Genomic DNA, 22,549 nt, shown 5'->3' with positions numbered 1-22,549 from the left:
ACAAAGCCCTTTCTGACAGGTTAGGAATACTCCAATGCTCACAAAAATTACCACACACATCACCATTGACCCAAGGAACAACACTGCATGCATCTCGGCACTGCACATGCTATAGCGCCCCCTACAGTATTTTTAACAAACAGCCCCCCCAGCACGTTTCACCGACATCCATGAAATTTGGGAGGCTTATAGAGCACATCAGGACGCACAAAAAAGCCTCTTGGAGCCATGTCCTAAACCCAACAGGAAGTCGGCCATCTTGGATTAATTGTGAGATTTTTGATGATTTTTCTCATTTTTGAGAGTTAATACCTCCTGGGGATAATTCCAGGAGACCTGAAATTTTGTCAGTCCACACAGCAGGACTTGGTTTGGAAAAGTTATCAAAAGGTTAACCAGAAGCCAAATGGCGTGGCCATGGCGACCATCAGCGTTTTGATGCTTCGCCATGAAACATCAACTGCTGTATAACTCTCCTCTGCATGCTCCAATCTGCCTCAAACTTTCCATGTGTGATCACAATCCAATCCTGATCACATCTACAGGCCAACAGACACTCTCAGTCGCAGCGCCACCTGATGGAAGGGACAGTAAATGCTGTATAACTGGCCTCTACATCATCAAATCAGCCTGAAACTTTTCATGAGTGATCAGAGTCCAACCCTCATCACATCCACTGTGTGAAATACACTCTGAGTTACAGCGCCACCTGGTGGATAGACAGGAAATGCTCTATAACTGCTCTGAACATGCTACAGTCTGGCTGAAATTTTAAATGTATGATTGGACTCTGGTCCAGATGCGATTCAGAGGCCGACATACACTCTCAGTCACAGCGCCACCTGGTGGACGTGCGTGGATTCACGACCAGCGTGGATGCGAGGACCCGTCCATCGCTGCTTGCAGCTTTAATTATTTTTATTTTTTATTTTTTTTCTCCCGTAAAGTAAATTGGCTTTTTGGCGGCCTTATCATACTCCAAAACGCGTGAAATTTGGCATGCCCATCAGGACTGGCGAAAAATTTGATATTTTATGGGAGTTGCGCATGTGCGTGGCAAAATGGCTCTATAGCGCCACCTGCAAAGTTGAAAAAGTAGTCATTAGGCCAACTGCCACAATGTTTCATGTACAGCTACAATATTTGGTGGGCATATGCAGAACATCAGGACACACCAAAAAGTCAATTACAGCCACGCCCTAAACCCAACAGGAACTCGGCCATCTTCAATTTGCTGTAAATTTGTCAAAATTAATTCTCCTCGGCAAATGACTAGCCTTTTTGGGAGCCTTATCATGAACCAAAACGCGTGAAATTTGGCGTGCACATCAGGACTGGCGAAAAATTTGATATTTTATGGGAGTTGCGCATATGTGTGGAAAAATGGCTCTATAGCGCCACCTGCAAAATTGAAAAAGTGGTCATTAGGCCAACTTCCACAATGTTTTATTTACAGCTACAATATTTGGTGGGCATATGCACCACATCAGGACACACCAAAAAGTCAATCACAGCCACACCCTAAACCCAACAGGAAGTCGGCCATCTTGAATTTGCTGTACACTTGTCAAAATTTATAGCTCCTAGTGGATAAGTCTGAGAGAACTGAAATTTGGCCAGTACATGCACCAGACCTTTCTGATGAAAAGTTATCAAAAACTCAACCAGAAGCCAAAAGGTGTGGCCATGGCGGAGCCTCAAACAACTGATCCTTCGCCATGAAACAGGAAGTGGTGTCTAATTCTTCTCAACATGCTCCAATCTGCCTGAAACTTTACATGTATGATGACAGTCCTGTCCTGATGTCATCCACATAGAGATATTCATTGACAGTCATAGCGCCACCTTGTGGTTTCAGGAAATAGACATCTTTTACACTTTCATGCCCTATTGTTACCCGGTTGATCATATTCACTTCAAATGCAGTGACAACAGCCTAAACACATTGATGATGCATCCCAGTGAAAATGGTGACTTGTCATCAAAGGGCGTGTCTGTGGCGGCCAAACCAATTTCGATGTTTCGCCATGAAAATTTAACGATTCATATCTCAGCTGAACAACATCCTATCTGCCTCAGACTTCACATGCTGGATACCAGGTCCAGTCTGAACACATCCACACTCATAAATTTTGAAAAAGTCATAGCGCCACCTGTTGGTAATAGTAAGTTTAAGGCCTTATATTTTCAGGTACAATGGCCCCAAACTTGGTGATATCATGCTGGAAATTGGTCAGTCGAGTCTTCACCTCTTGACAATCACACACTGTGAAGGGTGTGACATTTCATGCAACGCTGTTGCCGTAGCAACCAAATATCGCCATGAAAAACAAAGCCCTTTCTGACAGGTTAGGAATACTCCAATGCTCACAAAAATTACCACACACATCACCATTGACCCAAGGAACAACACTGTATGCATCTCGGCACTGCACATGCTATAGCGCCCCCTACAGTATTTTTAACAACAGCCCCTCCAGCACGTTTCACCTACATCCATGAAATTTGGGAGGCTTATAGAGCACATCAGGACGCACAAAAAAGTCTCTTGGAGCCATGTCCTAAACCCAACAGAAAGTCGGCCATCTCGGATTAATTGTGAGATTTTTGATGATTTTTCTCATTTTTGAGAGTTAATACCTCCTTGGGGATAATTCCAGGAGACCTGAAATTTTGTCAGTCCACACAGCAGGACTTGGTTTGGAAAAGTTATCAAAAGTTTAACCAGAAGCCAAATGGCGTGGCCATGGCGACCATTAGAGTTTTGATGCTTCGCCATGAAACAACAACTGCTGTATAACTCTCCTCTGCATGCTCCAATCTGCCTCAAACTTTCCATGTGTGATCACAATCCAATCCTGATCACATCTACAGGCCAACAGACACTCTCAGTTGCAGCGCCACCTGTTGGAGGGACAATAAATGCTGTATAACTGGCCTCTACATGATCAAATCAGCCTGAAACTTTTCATGAGTGATCAGAGTCCAGCCCTCATCACATCCACTGTTTGAAATACACTCTGAGTTACAGCGCCACCTGGTGGTGGATGGGCAGGAAATGCTGTATAACTAGTCTGAACATGCTCCAATCTGGCTGAAATTTTACGTGTGATTAAACTCTGGTCCAGATGTGATTCAGAGGCCGACACACACTCTCAGTCACAGTGCCACCTGGTGAACGTGCATGGATTCGCCGACCAGCGTGGATGCGAGGACCCGTCCATCGCTGCTTGCAGCTTTAATTATTATTATTATTATTTTTATTTATTTATTTTTTTTCTCCCGTAAAGTAAATTGGCTTTTGGCGGCCTTATCATACTCCAAAACGCGTGAAATTTGGCATGCACATCAGGACTGGCGAAAAATTTGATATTTTATGGGAGTTGCGCATGTGCGTGGCAAAATGGCTCTATAGCGCCACCTGCAAAGTTGAAAAAGTAGTCATTAGGCCAACTGCCACAATGTTTCATGTACAGCTACAATATTTGGTGGGCATATGCAGAACATCTGGACACACCAAAAAGTCAATTACAGCCATGCCCTAAATCCAACAGGAAGTTGGCCATCTTGGATTGATTGTGAGATTTTGATGATTTTTCTCATTTTTGAGAGTGAATACCTCCTAGGGGATAATTCCAGGAGACCTGAAATTTTGTCAGTCCACACAGCAGGACTTGGTTTGGAAAAGTTATCAAAAGTTCAACCAGAAGCCAAATGGTGTGGCCATGGCGACCATCACAGTTTTGATGCTTCGCCATGAAACAACAGCTGCTTTATAACTCTCCTCTGAATGCACCAATCTGCCTCAAACTTTACATGTGTAATCACACTGCAATCCTGATCAATTCCATAGGCCAACATACCCTTTCAGTCATGGCGCCACCTGTTGGATGGACAGGAAATGTTTTATAAGTAGCCTGTACGTTTTCCAATCAGCCTTAAACTTTACATGACTGATCAGAGTCCAACCCTGATCACATCCACTGTTTGAAATACATTCTCAGTCGCAGCGCCACCTGGTGGATAGAGAGGAAATGCTCTATAACTGCTCTGAACATGCTACAGTCTGGCTGAAATTTTACATGTATGATTGGACTCTGGTCCAGATGCGATTCAGAGGCCGACATACACTCTCAGTCACAGCGCCACCTGGTGGACGTGCGTGGATTCACCGACCAGCGTGGATGCGAGGACCCGTCCATCGCTGCTTGCAGCTTTAATTTTTTTTTTTTCTCCCGTAAAGTAAATTGGCTTTTTGGCGGCCTTATCATACTCCAAAACGCGTGAAATTTGGCATGCACATCAGGACTGGCAAAAAATTTGATATTTTATGGGAGTTGCGCATGTGCGTGGCAAAATGGCTCTATAGCGCCACCTGCAAAGTTGAAAAAGTAGTCATTAGGCCAACTGCCACAATGTTTCATGTACAGCTACAATATTTGGTGGGCATATGCAGAACATCCGGGCACACCAAAAAGTCAATTACAGCCACGCCCTAAACCCAACAGGAAGTCGGCCATCTTCAATTTGCTGTAAATTTTTCAAACTTAATCGCTCCTCGGGAAATGAATTGCCTTTTTGGCGGCCTTATCATATTCCAAAACGCGTGAAATTTGGCGTGCACATCAGGACTGGCGAAAAATTTGATATTTTATGGGAGTTGCGCATGTGTGTGGCAAAATGGCTCTATAGCGCCACCTGCAAAATTGAAAAGTGGTCATTAGGCTAACTTCCACAATGTTTCATTTACAGCTACAATATTTGGTGGGCATATGCACCACATCAGGACACACCAAAAAGTCAATGACAGCCACGCCCTAAACCCAACAGGAAGTCGGCCATCTTCAATTTGCTGTAAATTTGTCAAAATTAATTTCTCCCGGCAACTGAATTGCCTTTTTGGGGGCCTTATCATGAACCAAAACGCGTGAAATTTGGCGTGCACATCAGGACTGGCGAAAAATTTGATATTTTATGGGAGTTGCGCATATGTGTGGAAAAATGGCTCTATAGCGCCACCTGCAAAATTGAAAAAGTGGTCATTAGGCCAACTTCCACAATGTTTTATTTACAGCTACAATATTTGGTGGGCATATGCACCACATCAGGACACACCAAAAAGTCAATGACAGCCACGCCCTAAACCCAACAGGAAGTCGGCCATCTTCAATTTGCTGTAAATTTGTCAAAATTAATTTCTCCCGGCAAATGAATAGCCTTTTTGGGGGCCTTATCATGAACCAAAACGCGTGAAATTTGGCGTGCACATCAGGACTGGCCAAAAATTTGATATTTTATGGGAGTTGCACATATGTGTGGAAAAATGGCTCTATAGCGCCACCTGCAAAATTGAAAAAGTGGTCATTAGGCCAACTTCCACAATGTTTTATTTACAGCTACAATATTTGGTGGGCATATGCACCACATCAGGACACACCAAAAAGTCAATCACAGCTACACCCTAAACCCAACAGGGAGTCGGCCATCTTGAATTTGCTGTACATTTGTCAAAATTTATAGCTCCTTGTGGATAAGTCTGAGAGAACTGAAATTTGGCCAGTACATGCACCAGACCTTTCTGATGAAAAGCTATCAAAAACTCAACCAGAAGCCAAAAGGTGTGGCCATGGCGGAGCCTCAAACAACTGATCCTTCGCCATGAAACAGGAATTGGTGTCTAATTCTTCTCAACATGCTCCAATCTGCCTGAAACTTTACATGTATGATGACAGTCCTGTCCTGATGTCATCCACATAGGGATATTCATTGACAGTCATAGCGCCACCTTGTGGTTTCAGGAAATAGACATCTTTTACACTTTCATGCCCTATTGTTACCCGGTTGATCATATTCACTTCAAATGCGGTGACAACAGGCTGAACACATTGATGATGCATCCCAGTGAAAATGGTGACTTGTCATCAAAGGGCGTGTCTGTGGCGGCCAATCCAATTTCGATGATTCGCCATGACAATTTAACGATTCATATCTCAGCTGAACAAGATCCTATCTGGCACAAATTTCACATTATGGACACCAGGTCCAGTCTGAACACATCCACACTCATAAATTCTGAAAAAGTCGTAGCGCCACCTGTTGGTAATAGTAAGTTTAAGGCCTTATATTTTCAGGTACAATGGCCCCAAACGTGGTGATATCATGCTGGAAATTGGTCAGTCGAGTCTTCACCTCTTGACAATCCCACACTGTCAAGGGTGTGACATTTCATGCAACGCTGTTGCCGTAGCAACCAAATATCGCCATGCAAAACAAAGTGCTGTTTGACAGGTTAGAAATACTCCAATGCTCACAAAAATTACCACACACATCACCATCGACCCAAGGAACAACACTGTATGCATCTCGGCACTGCACATGCTATAGCGCCCCCTACAGTATTTTTAACAAACAGCCCCCCCAGCACGTTTCACCGACATCCATGAAATTTGGGAGGCTTATAGAGCACATCAGGACGCACAAAAAAGCCTCTTGGAGCCATGTCCTAAACCCAACAGGAAGTCGGCCATCTTGGATTAATTGTGAGATTTTTGATGATTTTTCTCTTTTTTGAGAGTTAATACCTCCTAGGGGATAATTCCAGGAGACCTGAAATTTTGTCAGTCCACACAGCAGGACTTGGTGATGAAAAGTTATCAAAAGTTTAACCAGAAGCCAAATGGCGTGGCCATGGCGACCATTAGAGTTTTGATGCTTCGTCTAGAAACATCAACTGCTGTATAACTCTCCTCTGCACGCTCCAATCTGCCTCAAACTTTCCATGTGTGATCACAATCCAATCCTGATCACATCTACAGGCCAACAGACACTCAGTTGCAGCGCCACCTGTTGGATGGACAGGAAATGCTGTATAACTGGACTCTACATGGTCAAATCAGCCTGAAACTTTACATGAGTGATCAGAGTCCAACCCTCATCACATCCACTGTTTGAAATACACTCTGAGTTGCAGCGCCACCTGGTGGTGGATGGGCAGGAAATGCTATATAACTCGTCTGAACATGCTCCAATCTGGCTGAAATTTTACGTGTGATTAAACTCTGGTCCAGATGTGATTCAGAGGCCGACACACACTCTCAGTCACAGTGCCACCTGGTGAACGTGCATGGATTCGCCGACCAGCGTGGATGCGAGGACCCGTCCATCGCTGCTTGCAGCTTTAATTCATTTTGTCACTCTGTGTGTGTGTGCGTGTGTGTGTGTGTGTGTGTGTGTGTGTGTGTGTGTGTGTGTGTTCACCAGGGATCTACAAGATCTTGCAGGAGTGTGGAGATCAGGCGAAAGCAGTCTTGGTAAGACAACAGTGTCATTCAGTTGTATGCAGATGCTCATGGATATTTTATGAGAAAAAGTCATGGGAGATTACTTGATGATTTTTTTTCTCCCATAGCACATTAGGTTTTCTTCAGATATCCAAAAAAAATCTTTGACTTCAGTAAGATACTTAAATCATTGTAATTTTTATGTTACGATCAAAATAAATTAAAATAGAATATTGTTTGGACTGGATTCATGGTCTTTTTCGAGTAATGTAAATTATCATTCTCTTTGTCTGTTTTTCTTGAAACACAGCTCTTTCTCATGCAGGGCCTTTCTTTATGCCCACCAGTGCAATAAACCTGATTGCTGTTTGGCCAGAGGAACAGGTTGCAAAGTATCAGCAGAGGTCATGTCAACAGTACGGAAAGGATTGTCAATCTTTTCCTTTTCAAAACATTTAGGAGTGAGCTGCAAGAGTTTACATTTGATTTAAGTGAAGGTTTACAAATAACTTAGTCTCTGAGAATGTCAGAGAGTTCTCAAAATGCTCTCATAGCAGTTGTAAAAAAGCATTCAAAACAGTCCTTGTAAAGATGATAATCAGTGAAAATTGGAATGCAGTTTGGAGTGAGCAAAGCTGATTATCATGGCTGTTGTGTTGATGGTTAGTTGTGTGTAAATGCTTAAAAGGGAAAGACATACTTTGTATGCCTCACTCCAAATCTGAACTTCTCGCACCACTTAAAAGTGGTTTGAGGGATAGATTTGCAAATTGTTTTTTTTTTTTTTAAATGCATTTAGTGTTGATAAGAAAATTTAAATAAGCAAACAAACAAAAATACGTTTCAGTGTTTATTTTTCACATGACATTGTCCTTTTTGAAAAATGATCAATCTGTAGATCCCATGGACTAGGAGTTTTGCAATATAAACATTTTGACTTTAACCATGACATTTAAAATATGACATTGATATCATGTTACTAAACTTATGATAATATTGCAAATAATCTGGCACCAGTAACACAGTTAAAAAGTTAAAAATGATCTTGATTGATAGCAAATTTTGTTTATTTTTCTATAGATATCACTGTAATATTGTTCTTGTGAATCACTTTGGCCATGATAATTGTGAAGTGAAAATCTGATATTGTGACAGCCTTAAACTAGAGTAAAACAAGCTTTCAAATTACATGTGGAAGCTTACATTAGATGTCCCAATCTCTGCTTTGACTTGCAATACTAGAATAGAAAACCACTTCTATTTGGCTGAAATACTGTTGGGGATATGTACATTTTGCAAGCAAACTGTAAAAGAAAACGATGTTCAAAATTAAGAAAATATATTGCTTATGGATGTGAAGTCATGTAGCACAAACACACCTGTAACATCACTTAGATACTGTGCCACTCCACTTTTTCTTCATTTTTACACTTTGTTCCAGTAAGTGTGCTTCTGTCTCTTACAGTACAATCTGTCCATGATGCAATGATGTTGCTGGGAAAAGCATTACATAAACAACTTCTGCTCTCTGTGCCCCTTCAGGAGTCAGAGTGTGGTTCAGGCCATGGAAGACAGCTATGAGGTGGACTTGGTCTACATCACAGAGAGGATCATCTCTGTCTCCTTCCCCGCTGGTGCCGAGGAGCACAGCTATACCACCAACCTCAAGGAGGTGACAACAATGCTGCGGTCCAAACACAGTGAAAATTATCTGGTGAGAAAGAGACAAAATACACAATAAACAAATTTAAAGATTGTTGTCGTGAATTCTTTTGGCCATGATAATCATTTCGTGAAAATCTGATATTGTGAAAGCCCAAGCTGAAATGATGTGTGTGCATTTTGCCCCCCCCCCCCGATTTCAGATGCTCAACCTGAGCGAGTGGAGAAATGATTTATCAAAGTTAAACCACAAGGTACCAACACCTCAGCAGTTTATCGTTTTTGTTTTTCGAAACCAAAAAAACATGAGTGTATTTGAGATTAATACAATCACAAATATGAAAAATTAAAACTCCTTTGGTCTGAATAATCAGGTTCTTGAGTTCGGCTGGCCAGACCATCATGCACCAGCACTGGACAAGATCTGCAGCATGTGCAAGGCCATGGATACGTGGCTCAATGGAGACCCACGTAATGTGGTGGTACTACACAACAAGGTAGGCTGTGGTTTAACTGGGGTTATGTGCTGGAACATCTTTCTTCTTTGACCGAGTTTCTGATAGTAAACGCAACAATCTACCTCTTTCTCAGTATTTTTCTTTCCCTAACACTTTATTAAAGCCCGTGTCCGGAGTTTGAATCGCAGCGTCTCCCAAAACACTGTTGGTCCCACCCACCCTCCCTCTGATTTCGCCCCTTTATTTGTGCGCAGTACCTGACAGGAGTGCCTGGAGTGCTGCAGAATCTTGCCTGTTTTGCGGTTTTCCACTCCTCTACATTTAGTACATTTAGTAAATAATAAAGGAATTATGTTAGAATTCTGTATTGAGTCTAACTTGTCCTAATACCAAAATAACATGAATCTGCTAGGACGAACGAGTAAAGTTTCCCTCTCGATGACGTTGTTTATCAAACTTAGTGCATTTAAGCGTGTATATGTGTTACATTGTTTATTTATTTCTATCTAGAGTTCAGAATTGCATGACTCCTCTGACGAAGAGTATGTCCCAGACGCCCCAACATCTTCCTCCAGAGGTCGGGCATCTAAACGAAGCCGGGCTATGGAGGCCGTGGTCGGGGAGCGACGCGAGCACCCCGAGCCAAAAAACGTCCTGCAGTCTCTTGGCCTGACAAGCCGTGGGATTGGTAACTTTTCTGGAAGTTGCTGATCCCTGATGCTCTCTCAGCTCCTCCACAAGCAAAACAAATGTGCGCACGGTTGCGTAGTGCGTAGCTCGCCCACATAACGTAACCGTTGATTGACAGCATGACAAAGCTGAAGCTCGAACTTGATTGGTCGGCAGCGACCGGCGCTTTTTGGAATAACATGGGGGTCTATGAGAGGAAGGCGGAGCTCAGGAATAAATTTTCATATCACATCATACTAACATTATATTATAGTATCGAACTAGACTAACACATTTAAGCTTTGTTAAACAATGATACATAAATTGAAAACAAACGGAAACTCCGGACATGAGCTTTAAGGTCATTGATTTCTATCGGAGATGGAAATCAATGAACAGTCTTTTTTTAGAAAGGTTATATTTCTGTTCTAAAAGAGGTGGGCACTGTAGTCTTTATCAAATAACAGTCAAATGGGAGTAAATAGTGTAATTGTTGGGACTGTTTGCAGAGGATGAATTAACATTCTATATGTTAGTCTAATTGCAACAACAGAATAGTGCATGTGGGGTCTTCCTTGTCATCACTGCAAAGTTTTCAGGAATCTGGATAAAAGAAGTCTCAGCTTTAACTGAGAAAATGTGGTTGTTGTTTCATCTTTACATCCAACCCTTTTTGACTACAGACTTTACTAAAACAGTATAATTTCTGGTTCTTCGATACTCATAGTTACACAATCCATTCTCTCTTGTTTAGACATGCATAGCTTCAGAGTATTTGCATATTCTGTTCAGATAAAGCAGAAAAGGCAAAATAGCAAAGATTTTTCCTTGGCTTTGCTTTAGAAAAGATTGCTACCTTTCAAATTCTGACTCACTTTAAACAAGAAAAGTGATCAAACATTATTTTTGTGTTGTTTGTAGTTCCAGCTAGATGGATTATGTTCATTTTATTGTTTCTTACTTTTAAATTACGCTGCTTTTTTAACCAACAACTCAGAAAGGAAAAGATGTGTTTGTTTTTTTTTTACCTTACTGACATGTTGCATCTGTGGTCTTCCTCAGAGTGTCATCTGACATGTTGTTTTTATCAGGTGGCCTGACAGATCTGTCAGAATCTTTCAGACCTGACTGATCTCTCAGAATCTGTCAGGCCGGACACACCCCTTGCCATCTGATGGTCTCTGAAGGATGGAATCCCAGGTGTGCAAGAGGGTGTAGGCCCCCTCGTCCCAGTTCATGGAATTACTCACCTGTTTCCTGATCTCTATGGCTTCCTGGCTTTGTATTTGCAACATTGGGGGCTAACAAATCGGTTAAAGAAGTAACACTATTCTAATATAGTTCCAGCTTATAGTTGTCAAGGATAAGTCACCCAGTTTAACCAGTCCATCACATTTAAAGGGGATTTGTTTGACCTCTTTTTCTTCATGAATCACTCAAAGATTGTTGAAATGATTCCTGTTTCAAATAAACATTTTGATTATGCATCCTTTAACTGAGTTTTTTTGTCTCTGTGGCAGGGGAACCGCGGTCGAACAGGAGTGGTGGTGGCTGCATATATGCACTACAGTAACATATCCGCAAGGTATCAAGCATATCATTATCCGTATACACATCCAACAATAGGCTGGAATTCAGGAGTACATGCAATTTGCTGTGTGGAATTTAAACAAAGAGCATGATCAGCGAAGGTAAAGATTTTATCAATATTGAGCAGAAAGTGTGGTTTAAGTACTTTCATCTTCCAAATCTCCCCTCAAAAGGTTTTATAAGGATAGGAGCAACAATCCATCAAACTTAGGCCTTGAAGTCTGGAACTTGAACAGCCTTGAAAATTAAACAATGATTTGATTATTTTAGCTGAACACTCCATCCTGACCAGCTTGTTTTTCTGGCTTTGTGAGGAGAAGAAGTCTTAAAATGTCTTCATTCTTCAATGCAACCAGATGTTAACAGGTGAAAATGAGCTAGGAGAACTTCAGGCTGCTTCATAAATGATGATGTCCAGGGGATATTTCTCAGCCTCAAATGTGAGAAACATAGACAGGTTTTCCAAAATAAAGAGAGTTGTTGTTGATTGTAATCTGTAAAATCCACTCTCGCAATCCATGTTGTTCTGTGTCGCGCAGTGCTGACCAAGCATTGGACAGGTTCGCTATGAGGCGCTTTTATGAGGACAAAGCACTTCCAGTGGGTCAGCCATCACAGAAAAGGTAAGTTAATATGTCACTGCCTTTTATACCTGATATCTGCTTGAAGCTTTGTTAAGTCTGTTCACACCTGTCATTAAAACCCAAGGTCATCTAGGCTACATGTGGCCACATTTGCTGTGAAGTATGTACACAAATATGTCCTGGGCAACACTGAAGGACCTCCTAATCAACAAATGACCTCTGTGTTAACAAAGGTACATACTCTTTTACATGTGAACAGCATCATTTCAAAGACACAACAAGCAAAATCTGGATTTGAAGCAGACTAGCCATGGGAAGGGCATTTTTGCTTCTCGACAGTTACCAAAAGCAACAAATTTGGTTTTTGCAAACAGAAATGCTGTATGTCTTTATTTTCATATAGATTAATGAAGTGAAATTTGTCCTCAGTGGTCAGTCATATCAAGACTCATTCTAATGCCAGGTGTGAACTGATGTACTTAAAGTTATCCACTTGTGACTTTATCACTATTAAGTCAGTCATTGCCTGAGTCCTTTGTTTGCTATTTCTGAATGTTATTTTTGAGCACAGGCTGAGAACTTAATTCCTTGTAGGCTCCCAAGATCGATCGGGAACAATAGTATAAAAGTGTACTGCTAAAAAGGGTGTTTTCCTTGCTATTGTCGCTTTAGGGCTTGCTCTGGGGGTCAAGCAAATGGGTTTTGTAAAGCGTCTTGAGACAATTTGACTGTAATTGGAGCTATATAAATAAAATTGAATTTAAAATTGAATTCAAAGTAGGATAGATTCATATAGCCCTCCTTAATTACAATTCTTTGATTGCAATTACTATTACAGTTCTCTAGGATAAAGTGGAAGATTTACTTCTTGAAATTCTAAATAATTCTTTCAACAGTGGATGTTTAATTTTAGACAGACAAAGCTTTAGATTTTCATCTAATATGAAAACCATCACAATGGGATTGTATTAGCTCCAGCTCTCTACTACTACTCTACTACTCTACACAACTAACATGTTGGCTACATGCTGTTTTTTTCAGTATTTGAAGCTGACTCCTTTTAAAACAAGAGCAACATGTTTTAAATATATATATTATATAAAAAACAAGAGCAATATATTTGAAATATATATATATATATATATATATATATATATATATATATATATTTTATATCTTATTAATCCCCCAAGGGGAAATTCTGATTTTCGCATATCCCCCCAGATAGAGAGCGCAGGGTCAGCCGCGGTACAGTGCCCCTGGAGCACACTCCTTCAAACAATCTATCTTGTCTGAAGGATTCCACTGGTGTCTCTTGGGAGGCTGCAGGGATTGTTTGGTAGTTCACTTCAATACTGTCTTTTAAACATTTAAACATCTTAGACCATAATCCCTTGCAATTATTTTCCACATCGATCAGTGACTGAAATATTGTTCTTTCATGAATAGAGAGCAAAACCATGGAGTAAATTCTAAGCCAGAGCTGGTAAAACCAATCAAGAATGATTTAAAGGTATTTCAGCAAAATATTACTTTGAAAGCAATTCACTCTGGGGAAACTCACCTCAGTCCCCCTCCTTTAAATCGTAAATCTGCTACTACTATATTATTGGCTCCTTCTACATTATTAGATGGTGAACTGCTGAAAAATGTGACCCCAGTCGATCTCCTTTCTTCACCTCAGGAGTCTTAATGTGAACTTCTTGGAAATTGTGAGGTTACTGTCAATAAACGAAGTAACATCGGAAACAGCAAGGGACTTAACATCACTTAATTTCAGCCAGTGAATTAGGCAGCCAGCCATTCTTTAACAGGTCAATAGGCTGGCCTGCTACCACATTGCTATTTCCTGCTTTGGATATAATTATCTCTGCCTCTGGAGTATGCCAGTATTACAGTCCGGAATGTGCGACATTAGCATCAAACGTGAGACATGAGCTCAGTCCACTGCTGCCGGATTAAAGGCGTTGTGTAGCTTTTAGTGTAATTAAATGATTATGTTGTTGTGAAATGTGCATACTACAGTAAACACAATGCACACTTGGTGACAGGACTGACTCCCTTCTTTTTGACACTGGGTCATATTCAGCTGGAAATATGTTGATTTCATTCAAGGAACAAAATATGAGAAGAGCCTCTTGGCATAGATGAGACTCCATTACCCTGTTTAATGTGCTTTTGTAGTTTATCTGAGAAAAAAAACAAACAAAAAACAAGTAAGAGCGAGAGCATGCCCTCCCTAGAGTTTTGTTTTGTAACGTCCTTAATGATTTCCTAGTGTGTTTTTCTCAGTCTTAAAACTTTAAATAATGTCAAGTTTTAATGACTTGGCAGGTTTGGCAAAATCTTTTTTTTTTTAGAATGAGTGATGCTGCTGCTTTTATAACATATGGTGGTATTACTTGACAGTATATATAACTGTTGGTGGGACAGTAACAACTGCAAGAGGATGTTAGAAATGCACATACCATTTGGATAGAAATATATCATAATGTACAAATTAACAAAATAGTATTTTTTAAGAAGGTTTCAAACTTTCTTTAGTCTTCGGTCCTTGCAGTATGACTGAAAACCAGAACACTCACTGATGAAGATGATGTTTTTCCACATCATAATGGTAGAAGACCTTTAATGAGTGAAATATGGAGCCATTGCCATGGCTAAGCCTTTCTGTCCTAAAAGTGCAGTGTACCAACTCTGAAAACTTTCTGTGTAAGGCTTTCTGTGTCTTTCTGTTTGCATAGATACTCTTTTTGCTATTGAAGATGTTTCACCAATCATCCAAGAGGCTTCTTCAGTTCTGACTGACAGAAAATCTTAGATGTGTACTGTCACCTCCAAATCACATGGCTAATGAGTCAAAGATGCATCAAGGTGTCATCTTGATAGCTGGATAGCTCAGCTGACTACCACCCCTGACCTTGCCTCGGGAAATTGGTGGTTCAAATCTCAGTCAGGTGCAGTTTTCCAGTGAAGACCCTTATGGAAGGTTGTTAGTGCTGCCCAGCCTGCCTACCTTGTGTTGTCTCAGATGTACGATGCTTTGGATAAAAGTGTCTGCTAAATGTAACTATAAAAAAATGTAATGGTGGTTAAACCTTCTCTGGAGAGATCTCAAGACTGCATGACAGGTACCTCATAACTGGTAAGGTAGCCCCCCTCCCCTTCTCTGTTTGAAAGAGCCTTTAGGATTGACATAAATTTTATTTATTTATTTGGTAGGGACAATGCAAATTAATTAATGCCTATTTATAGCAGTGCTCATAAATATGCCGGATTATAGCAACAATGCTAATTTATGTCCGCAGTCCCGTGGTGAAAAGAAAAAAACACTAGTGCTGTCAAACGATTAAAATTTTAGTCAGATTAAAAATCCTCTAACTATGTAGTTTTGATACTCAGAGATGAGTTTTTAAGGGTTTAATAAATAACCAGAAAGAACCAAAACACTCCAATATATACCATCTTATCCAAACCATGAATATGGCTCATGCGATATACATATGTGCTACAAACCCTCCTTCCTCTCAGCTGCTAACAGGCCAGCCCAGGCTAATTGAATTTCACAGAGACAAAACCATCTGGCCACTGACAGAAAAGCGGGGGGGGGGGGGGGGGGGGGGGGGGGGGGGGTGTCTGAATGTGGTGACCCTGTGGTCAGGGTCAACGTTTGGTACCATCATCATTATCATCATTAACAAATTGGCCACACTAACTCAACAGACCCCCAACTGGTATCTAGACACATCAATTCCCTCTGACATTTCCTTCATTGAATGGCAGCTATTTTATAGTCACAGAGGAATTTGGTTCTGGCTGTGCCATTGGAGCTGTGACAGGCTGCAAACGTGAACTACACAGAATCAGGGTTATTCAGAAGGGATTTAGCGTGGAATCTAGTAATGGGGACATTTTATTTTAGTGTCACTCTCAGGTCAAAAATTCTTCTTGACTAACAGTTTTTTTATTTGCAAATAAACTATGGGAAAAAAGTAAGTCAACTTGTGGATGATGATCAAACACAAATATTTTACCAGTGCACATATAAGCACTCTGTTATGGATCACAAATAAGATTTAATGGACCTAGACAGGTGCTACTTGATGCTTTATAAGCAACATATTAATCTATAATTAACTATTCTACACATTAATTGCACCTTTTTAATAGTCATCTTTATAGACGGTTTACTATTTAATTATTAACATGACCAAAGTGTTATAAAGCTCTGGTTCATCTTGTTTAAACATGTTTTACAGATGATTTCTTAAAGGTTTACAAATCATTTGGTTACTATTAACAAATACTCAGTACAGTATATCAAATTTTATCATCTGTGCAACCATAAGAAGTTAATGAATAGTTTGTAGTGTTATTAGAATGTAATTATTATCATCTCTTACCAACCTCAATAAATATATAATTTGTAAACAAATTATTTTACATTACAGAAGTTCATTACAAAATATCATAGATTGCTATGTCTTGCTAGATTGGTTGACATAATTTTATTGTTTGCCAATAACAAAAAAACCATCAATGTAATATGAACTAACAAAGGTTATTGTGAAGTGTCACCCAAAAATGCTTCCTTTTACAGAGCAAAAAATAACTGTAACAGCTAAATTGGTCTGGAATTTGCTGGGCACGCATTGCATCTAACTGCACAATGTTTGTGCCATTAATATCAATTTTGCATTCAAGATGTCTCAGAATTTATGTGGCAGAGTCTTGCACAAAAAAATCTGCTAAGGAGATAAAGTCCTGATTATAATCATCCCTATGGGCTTTGCATTGACATCACCAATGACATTCTTTCTTGTTCCCATTATTTGTAAGATCCTAAAAATAACAAAATCATGCTCCAACAGTTTACGAAATGTTTGATGTAAAAAAAACATCAACATTGCAGGTCATCAGAAACGCTTTTTGGGCTTTTTTTAATTAGTTTGTTTTTTTTATGTTTTTTTTAACTTAATTAAAAAAAGAGGGATTACACAAGAAGCAGGGAGAGTGAAAAAAGGGATGACAAAAGTCCCTGGTTGCAGACATGGCAGAAGTGTTGAGGTTCACGGTTAGTGTTAAACCGCAAAGCCCCAAAAGACAAAAAAAGAATGTGCATAAATGATTAAATCCTTAAAGAAACTGTTAGCTGATGATGTCTTGTATATTTTTTGTTTGTAAAAAACAATGAAGTACATGTATTTTTTTTACTAACTTATCTAACTGAATTGGCTTATTAGTGACAGTATACTGTATCGCTTATAGTCAAAAGCTTTCCTATTTTGGACTCTGTGCTCATTTTCTTTTGTCTGTAGATATGTACACTACTTCAGTGGCCTTCTGTCCGGACACATAAAAATCAACAACAAGCCTCTGTTCCTGCATCACGTCATCATGCATGGCATACCCAACTTTGAATCCAAAGGAGGTGAGTCTCTGCTTCTGTCAAAAAATTACCTAAATAACTCAAGCTCTGCCAGTTTTGTCAAATATGTTTGATGATCTTTCTTTGTATCACTTCAAAGGCTGCCGTCCTTTCCTGAAGATCTACCAGGCAATGCAACCAGTCTATACATCAGGAATATAGTAGGGAATTTTTTATTACAGTTCAGTGTGGTTTGTGTTTGAATCCAGGGCAAAACTACCCCTATGAGATAATCACCATTTGGATTTTAAAAACTATTTTTGTCTCTTCTTACCACAGCAATGTGCAAGGAGATAGCAACACCAGTATCTGTATCACCATTGAACCTGGACTGCTTCTGAAGGGAGACATTTTGGTGAGACTTCAACAAGAACATTGAACCCTCCCTTCTAATCTAGATGTGTTTGACTTTATTTTTCGCTGTACTTCAATTTTCCCAACTACTTCTTTCTTTAAGCAAAAAATTCCTTCCATCATTGTCTTAGAAATACTACAAAGACTCTCATTTTTAAGGTTTTGAGTCATATTGCTTGCAACTAAAATAAATATGGAAATAAAAATGTATACTATTCAAGTAGTTTTTTCCAGAATGTGAAGCGAGCCTGTCCTCAAAGAAAAAACGACCACATAGGTCGTCTGTACATGGCAGTATTACGACCCAGTGTTACGTTTTGACTATGCGACCTCTAGCGGTTGAGTAAATATCGACACTCTGGAGTCGCAGGTGAAACGTCATCATGAACAAACTTTTATCTAACACTATCCCTGTCCCTATCTCTAACCCTAACCTTAACCATAACCCTAAAAACGTGTTGGGAAAGTGAGAAAAAAGCCGTTTTGCGACGGAAAAGCCGTTTTGCGAATTAAATCCCGTAATGCGTTCGTTTTCCCCGTAGGGGCGCAAACGTTCATACGACCGCATAGGTCGTATTCCGGTGCACGGTGAAAACGACCGATGCGGTCGTATGAATTGGAGGACTTGTTGGGTGAAGCTATTATCTGATTGATACACCAAATAATGTATTGATATTTCTCACATTTCTCACCTTGTACTCTCCCTTTCTTGTGTCAACATAGTTAAAATGTTATCACAAGAGGTACAGAAACCCGACCAGAGATGTGGTGTTCAGGGTGCAATTCCACACTTGTGCCATTCACGACCTTGGTGTGGTTTTTGGGAAGAACGAGTTAGATGAGACATTCAAAGGTAACTTTACTCTGGAGTTGTGTTTCTTTTAGTGGAGTTTTTGCTTTTTTTGTGCTTGTACCATTATGTAATCATAAGGAAAATACAACACATCATAGTGACTGATCTGAATGAAGGATAGGTCTACATATAGAAGCAAATTCCCATGCAGTGATTTTTCAACTTATTTTGCAGTGCAATATCAAGACTTAATACTGCACATAAGAACTGATGCATTTGTAGCTGTTGCATGGATTTCCAGTTTCCAATATAAGTGTGCTTGCCCTGCTGCAAAGCAACAGTTTCCTACAGTTTCATAGCAGACAGGGTCATCTGGTGGTGAAGCACCTCAGCTTTTCACTATAGTAATATTAAAGGAATCTAAATATCGCTAAAAGTGCAAAAGATCAAATAATTCTAATCAAGATTAACCTCAATATTCATTATCTATTTGTTATTTCTGTAGATTCAGCTGGTTTATTTTCCAAAATAAAGACAGGTACATTTTCAGATTTGTGTTTTTGAAGTTAAAGTGAATAGATGAGATTAAAGGTAAAAGCAGAAAGCAGTGAGGTCTAAGTTTGAGCAAAACTTAGACCTCACTTGGAATGTTCCAAGCAGGTTCAAACATCTTGTATTATTTCGTATGCAAACCACACATGTATTCAACTGTTTAACAAAAAAGACATATCGGTACTGTTTGTCTCTGTACAGATGAGAGGTTCCCAGAGTACGGGAAGGTGGAGTTTGTTTTCTCATATGGACCAGAAAAAATTAAAGGTAATCATTTTTGTCTAACTGAAAAATAAACAGTTTTTACAATTTTAAAAATCAGTTATTCATCAGTTTATAACATAAAATACTGTGTGCTGTACATTATGATGACTATCAAAACATTGTTCTCAATATGTGTAATGAGATTTTTTGGAATAAATGTCAAGTTAATATTCGCCGTGTGTGGATCTTATTATCCACCACATCTTGTGATTGTCAGGCCTGGGCCACCTGGAGAATGGGCCAAGTGTTTCTGTGGACTACAACACCCAGGACCCTCTGATCCGCTGGGACTCATACGACAACTTTAATCATCGCTGTGAAGACATTGCAGACAGCGAGCACGGTATGTCTACTTACTACATGCACCCATCAAACGATGGGTTGTCTCCAGTTGGTCACAGTTACTAACAAAGACTTCCAGTTGTGCTGTGTTGTCTGGAATTATTACCCTTGTGGTTTGCTTTTCTCCTTAATCTTAAAAGACAACGGTTGTGTTTTTTCACGCTGCTGCATTGGCTATGATAAAGGAAAGGCAGCTTTTTCCTTTGACCCCTTGAACTTCAAACAGTTTCTGTGTATTTTTTGCTCCTGTCATGCTTGTACTCATTGCAGGATCATACAACATTTTTTTTTGTTTTTTACAGAATCTGGTCAGACCAAATAATGTTTGGCTAATATTTATATTAGGCATGTGAAAAACAGTGATTTTCATGACATACACACGTGGACAAAATTGTTGGTACCCCTCAGTTAAAGAAGGAAAAACCCACAATTCTCACTGAAATCACTTGAAACTCACAAAAGTAACAATAAATAAAAATTTATTGAAAATTAAATAATCAAAAGCAGCCATTACTTTTGAATTGTTGATTAACATAATTATTTTAAAAAACAAACTAATGAAACAGGCCTGGACAAAAATGATGGTACCTCTATAAAAGATTGAAAACTATTTGACCAGAGTGACATGATTAACTCAGGTGTGTCATTTAATTGACATCACAGGTGTTTCCAAACTCATAATCAGTCAGTCTGCCTATTTAAAGGGAGACAAGTAGTCACCCTGCTGTTTGGTGAAAAGGTGTGTACCACACTGAACATTGACAACAGAAAGCGAAGGAGAGAATTGTCCCAGGACATCCGAAAAAAAATGATAGACAAACATCTTAAAGGTAAAGGCTATAAGACCATCTCTAAACAGCTTGAAGTTCCTGTGACAACAGTGGCTCATATTATTCAGAAGTTCAAGACCCACGGGACAGTAGCCAACCTCCCTGGACGTGGCCGCAAGAGGAAAATTGATGACAAATTGAAGAGACGGATCGTTGGAATTGTATCCAAAGAGCCCAGAGCAACCTCCAAAGAAATTAAAGGTGAACTCCAAGGCCAAGGTACATCAGTGTCAGATCGCACCATTCGTCGTTGTTTGAGCCAAAGTGGACTTCATGGGAGACGACCAAGGAGGACACCACTGCTGAAAAAAACTCATAAAAAAGCCAGACTGGAATTTGCAAAAATGCATGTTGACAAGCCACAAAGCTTCTGGGAGAATGTCCTTTGGACAGATGAGACCAAACTGGAGCTTTTTGGTAAGGCACATCAACTCTATGTTCATAGACTCAAAAACCAAGCATACGAAGAAAAGAACACTGTCCCTACGGTGAAACATGGAGGAGGCTCAGTAATGTTTTGGGGCTGCTTTGCTGCATCTGGCACAGGGTGTCTTGAAAGTGTGCAAGGTACGATGAAATCTGAAGACTATCAAGGCATTCTGGAGAGAAATGTGCTGCCTTGTGTCAGAAAGCTTGGTCTCAGTCGCAGGTCATGGGTCTTCCAACAGGACAACGATCCAAAACACACAGCCAAAAACACCCAAGAATGGCTGAGAGAAAAGCGTTGGACTATTCTAAAGTGGCCTTCTATGAGCCCAGATCTGAATCCCATTGAACATATGTGGAAGGAGCTGAAACATGCCATTTGGAGAAGACACCCATCAAACCTGAGACAACTGGAGCTGTTTGCTCATGAGGAGTGGGCCAAAAATACCTGTTGACAGCTGCAGAACGCTCATTGACAAATACAGAAATCGTTTAATTGCAGTGATTGCCTCAAAAGGTTGTGCAACAAAATATTAAGTTATGGGTACCATCATTTTTGTCCAGCCCTATTTCATTAGTTTGTTTTTTTAAATAATTATGTTAATCAACAATTCAAAAGTGATGGCTGATTTTGATTATTTAATTTTCAATAAATTTTTATTTATTGTTACTTTTGTGAGTTTCAAGTGATTTCAGTGAGAATTGTGGGTTTTTCCTTCTTTAACTGAGGGGTACCAACAATTTTGTCCACGTGTGTATTGCGATTTTAGGCTTAGATTGGGCTTAATTTTCCCAACAGAACAGGATGTTATAAATGAGTATTTTGGAAGTTATAGGAAAGTTAAACATCTGTCAGGTCTTTCTGTTTTTACACTTTCTGACTTTGATAAATTTATTACATTTTTTAGTGATAACCAGAGCTTTGAAACCATAAAAAATTATAATCACATCAATCACAGAGTTGTTTCCTATTTCGATTAATCCCCATTAAATATAGTGAGATTTTCATCTATATAAATCGTGTTTCTCATTGATATATATAGGGCTGCACAGTGGTTTGGTGGTTAGCACTTTGGCCTTGCAGCTAGAAGATCCCCAGTTCGCATCCCAGCCTTCCTGGAATCTTTCTGCATGGAGTTTGCATGTTCTCCCTGTGCTTGCGTGGGTTTTCTCCAGGTACTCCCACAGTCCAAAAACATGCTGAGGTTAACTGGTAAATCTAACTTGTCCGTAGGTATGAATGCAAGTGTGATTGTTTGTATCCGTGTGATAGACTGGCGACCTGTCCAGGTTGTCCCCTGCCTTCGCCCCAAGTCA

At 39.9% G+C, this 22,549-nt stretch overlaps 1 protein-coding gene across 5 annotated transcripts in view; it reads left to right on the top strand.

Moving 5' to 3' along the window:
* The window catches only part of tns1a (tensin 1a), a 179,038-nt gene that overhangs the window by 97,165 nt on the left and 59,324 nt on the right, over window positions 1–22,549 (top strand). For all 5 annotated transcript variants that reach the window (XM_051941887.1, XM_051941886.1, XM_051941888.1 and 2 more), the window contains 12 exons: window positions 7,261–7,310; window positions 8,823–8,994; window positions 9,146–9,196; window positions 9,317–9,439; window positions 11,590–11,654; window positions 12,199–12,282; window positions 17,562–17,674; window positions 17,772–17,832; window positions 17,951–18,026; window positions 18,749–18,878; window positions 19,572–19,637; window positions 19,852–19,977. In XM_051941887.1, coding sequence (XP_051797847.1) covers window positions 7,261–7,310; window positions 8,823–8,994; window positions 9,146–9,196; window positions 9,317–9,439; window positions 11,590–11,654; window positions 12,199–12,282; window positions 17,562–17,674; window positions 17,772–17,832; window positions 17,951–18,026; window positions 18,749–18,878; window positions 19,572–19,637; window positions 19,852–19,977 — 1,117 coding nt within the window. The remainder of the gene's footprint in view (window positions 1–7,260; window positions 7,311–8,822; window positions 8,995–9,145; window positions 9,197–9,316; window positions 9,440–11,589; window positions 11,655–12,198; window positions 12,283–17,561; window positions 17,675–17,771; window positions 17,833–17,950; window positions 18,027–18,748; window positions 18,879–19,571; window positions 19,638–19,851; window positions 19,978–22,549) is intronic.

Source organism: Acanthochromis polyacanthus, chromosome 22 (assembly GCF_021347895.1).
Source record: "Acanthochromis polyacanthus isolate Apoly-LR-REF ecotype Palm Island chromosome 22, KAUST_Apoly_ChrSc, whole genome shotgun sequence".
In the NCBI taxonomy this organism is placed as follows: Eukaryota; Metazoa; Chordata; class Actinopteri; family Pomacentridae; genus Acanthochromis; species Acanthochromis polyacanthus.
The sequence above is the reverse complement of the archived record's forward strand: the minus strand, read 5'-3'. Positions and strand labels throughout refer to the sequence as shown.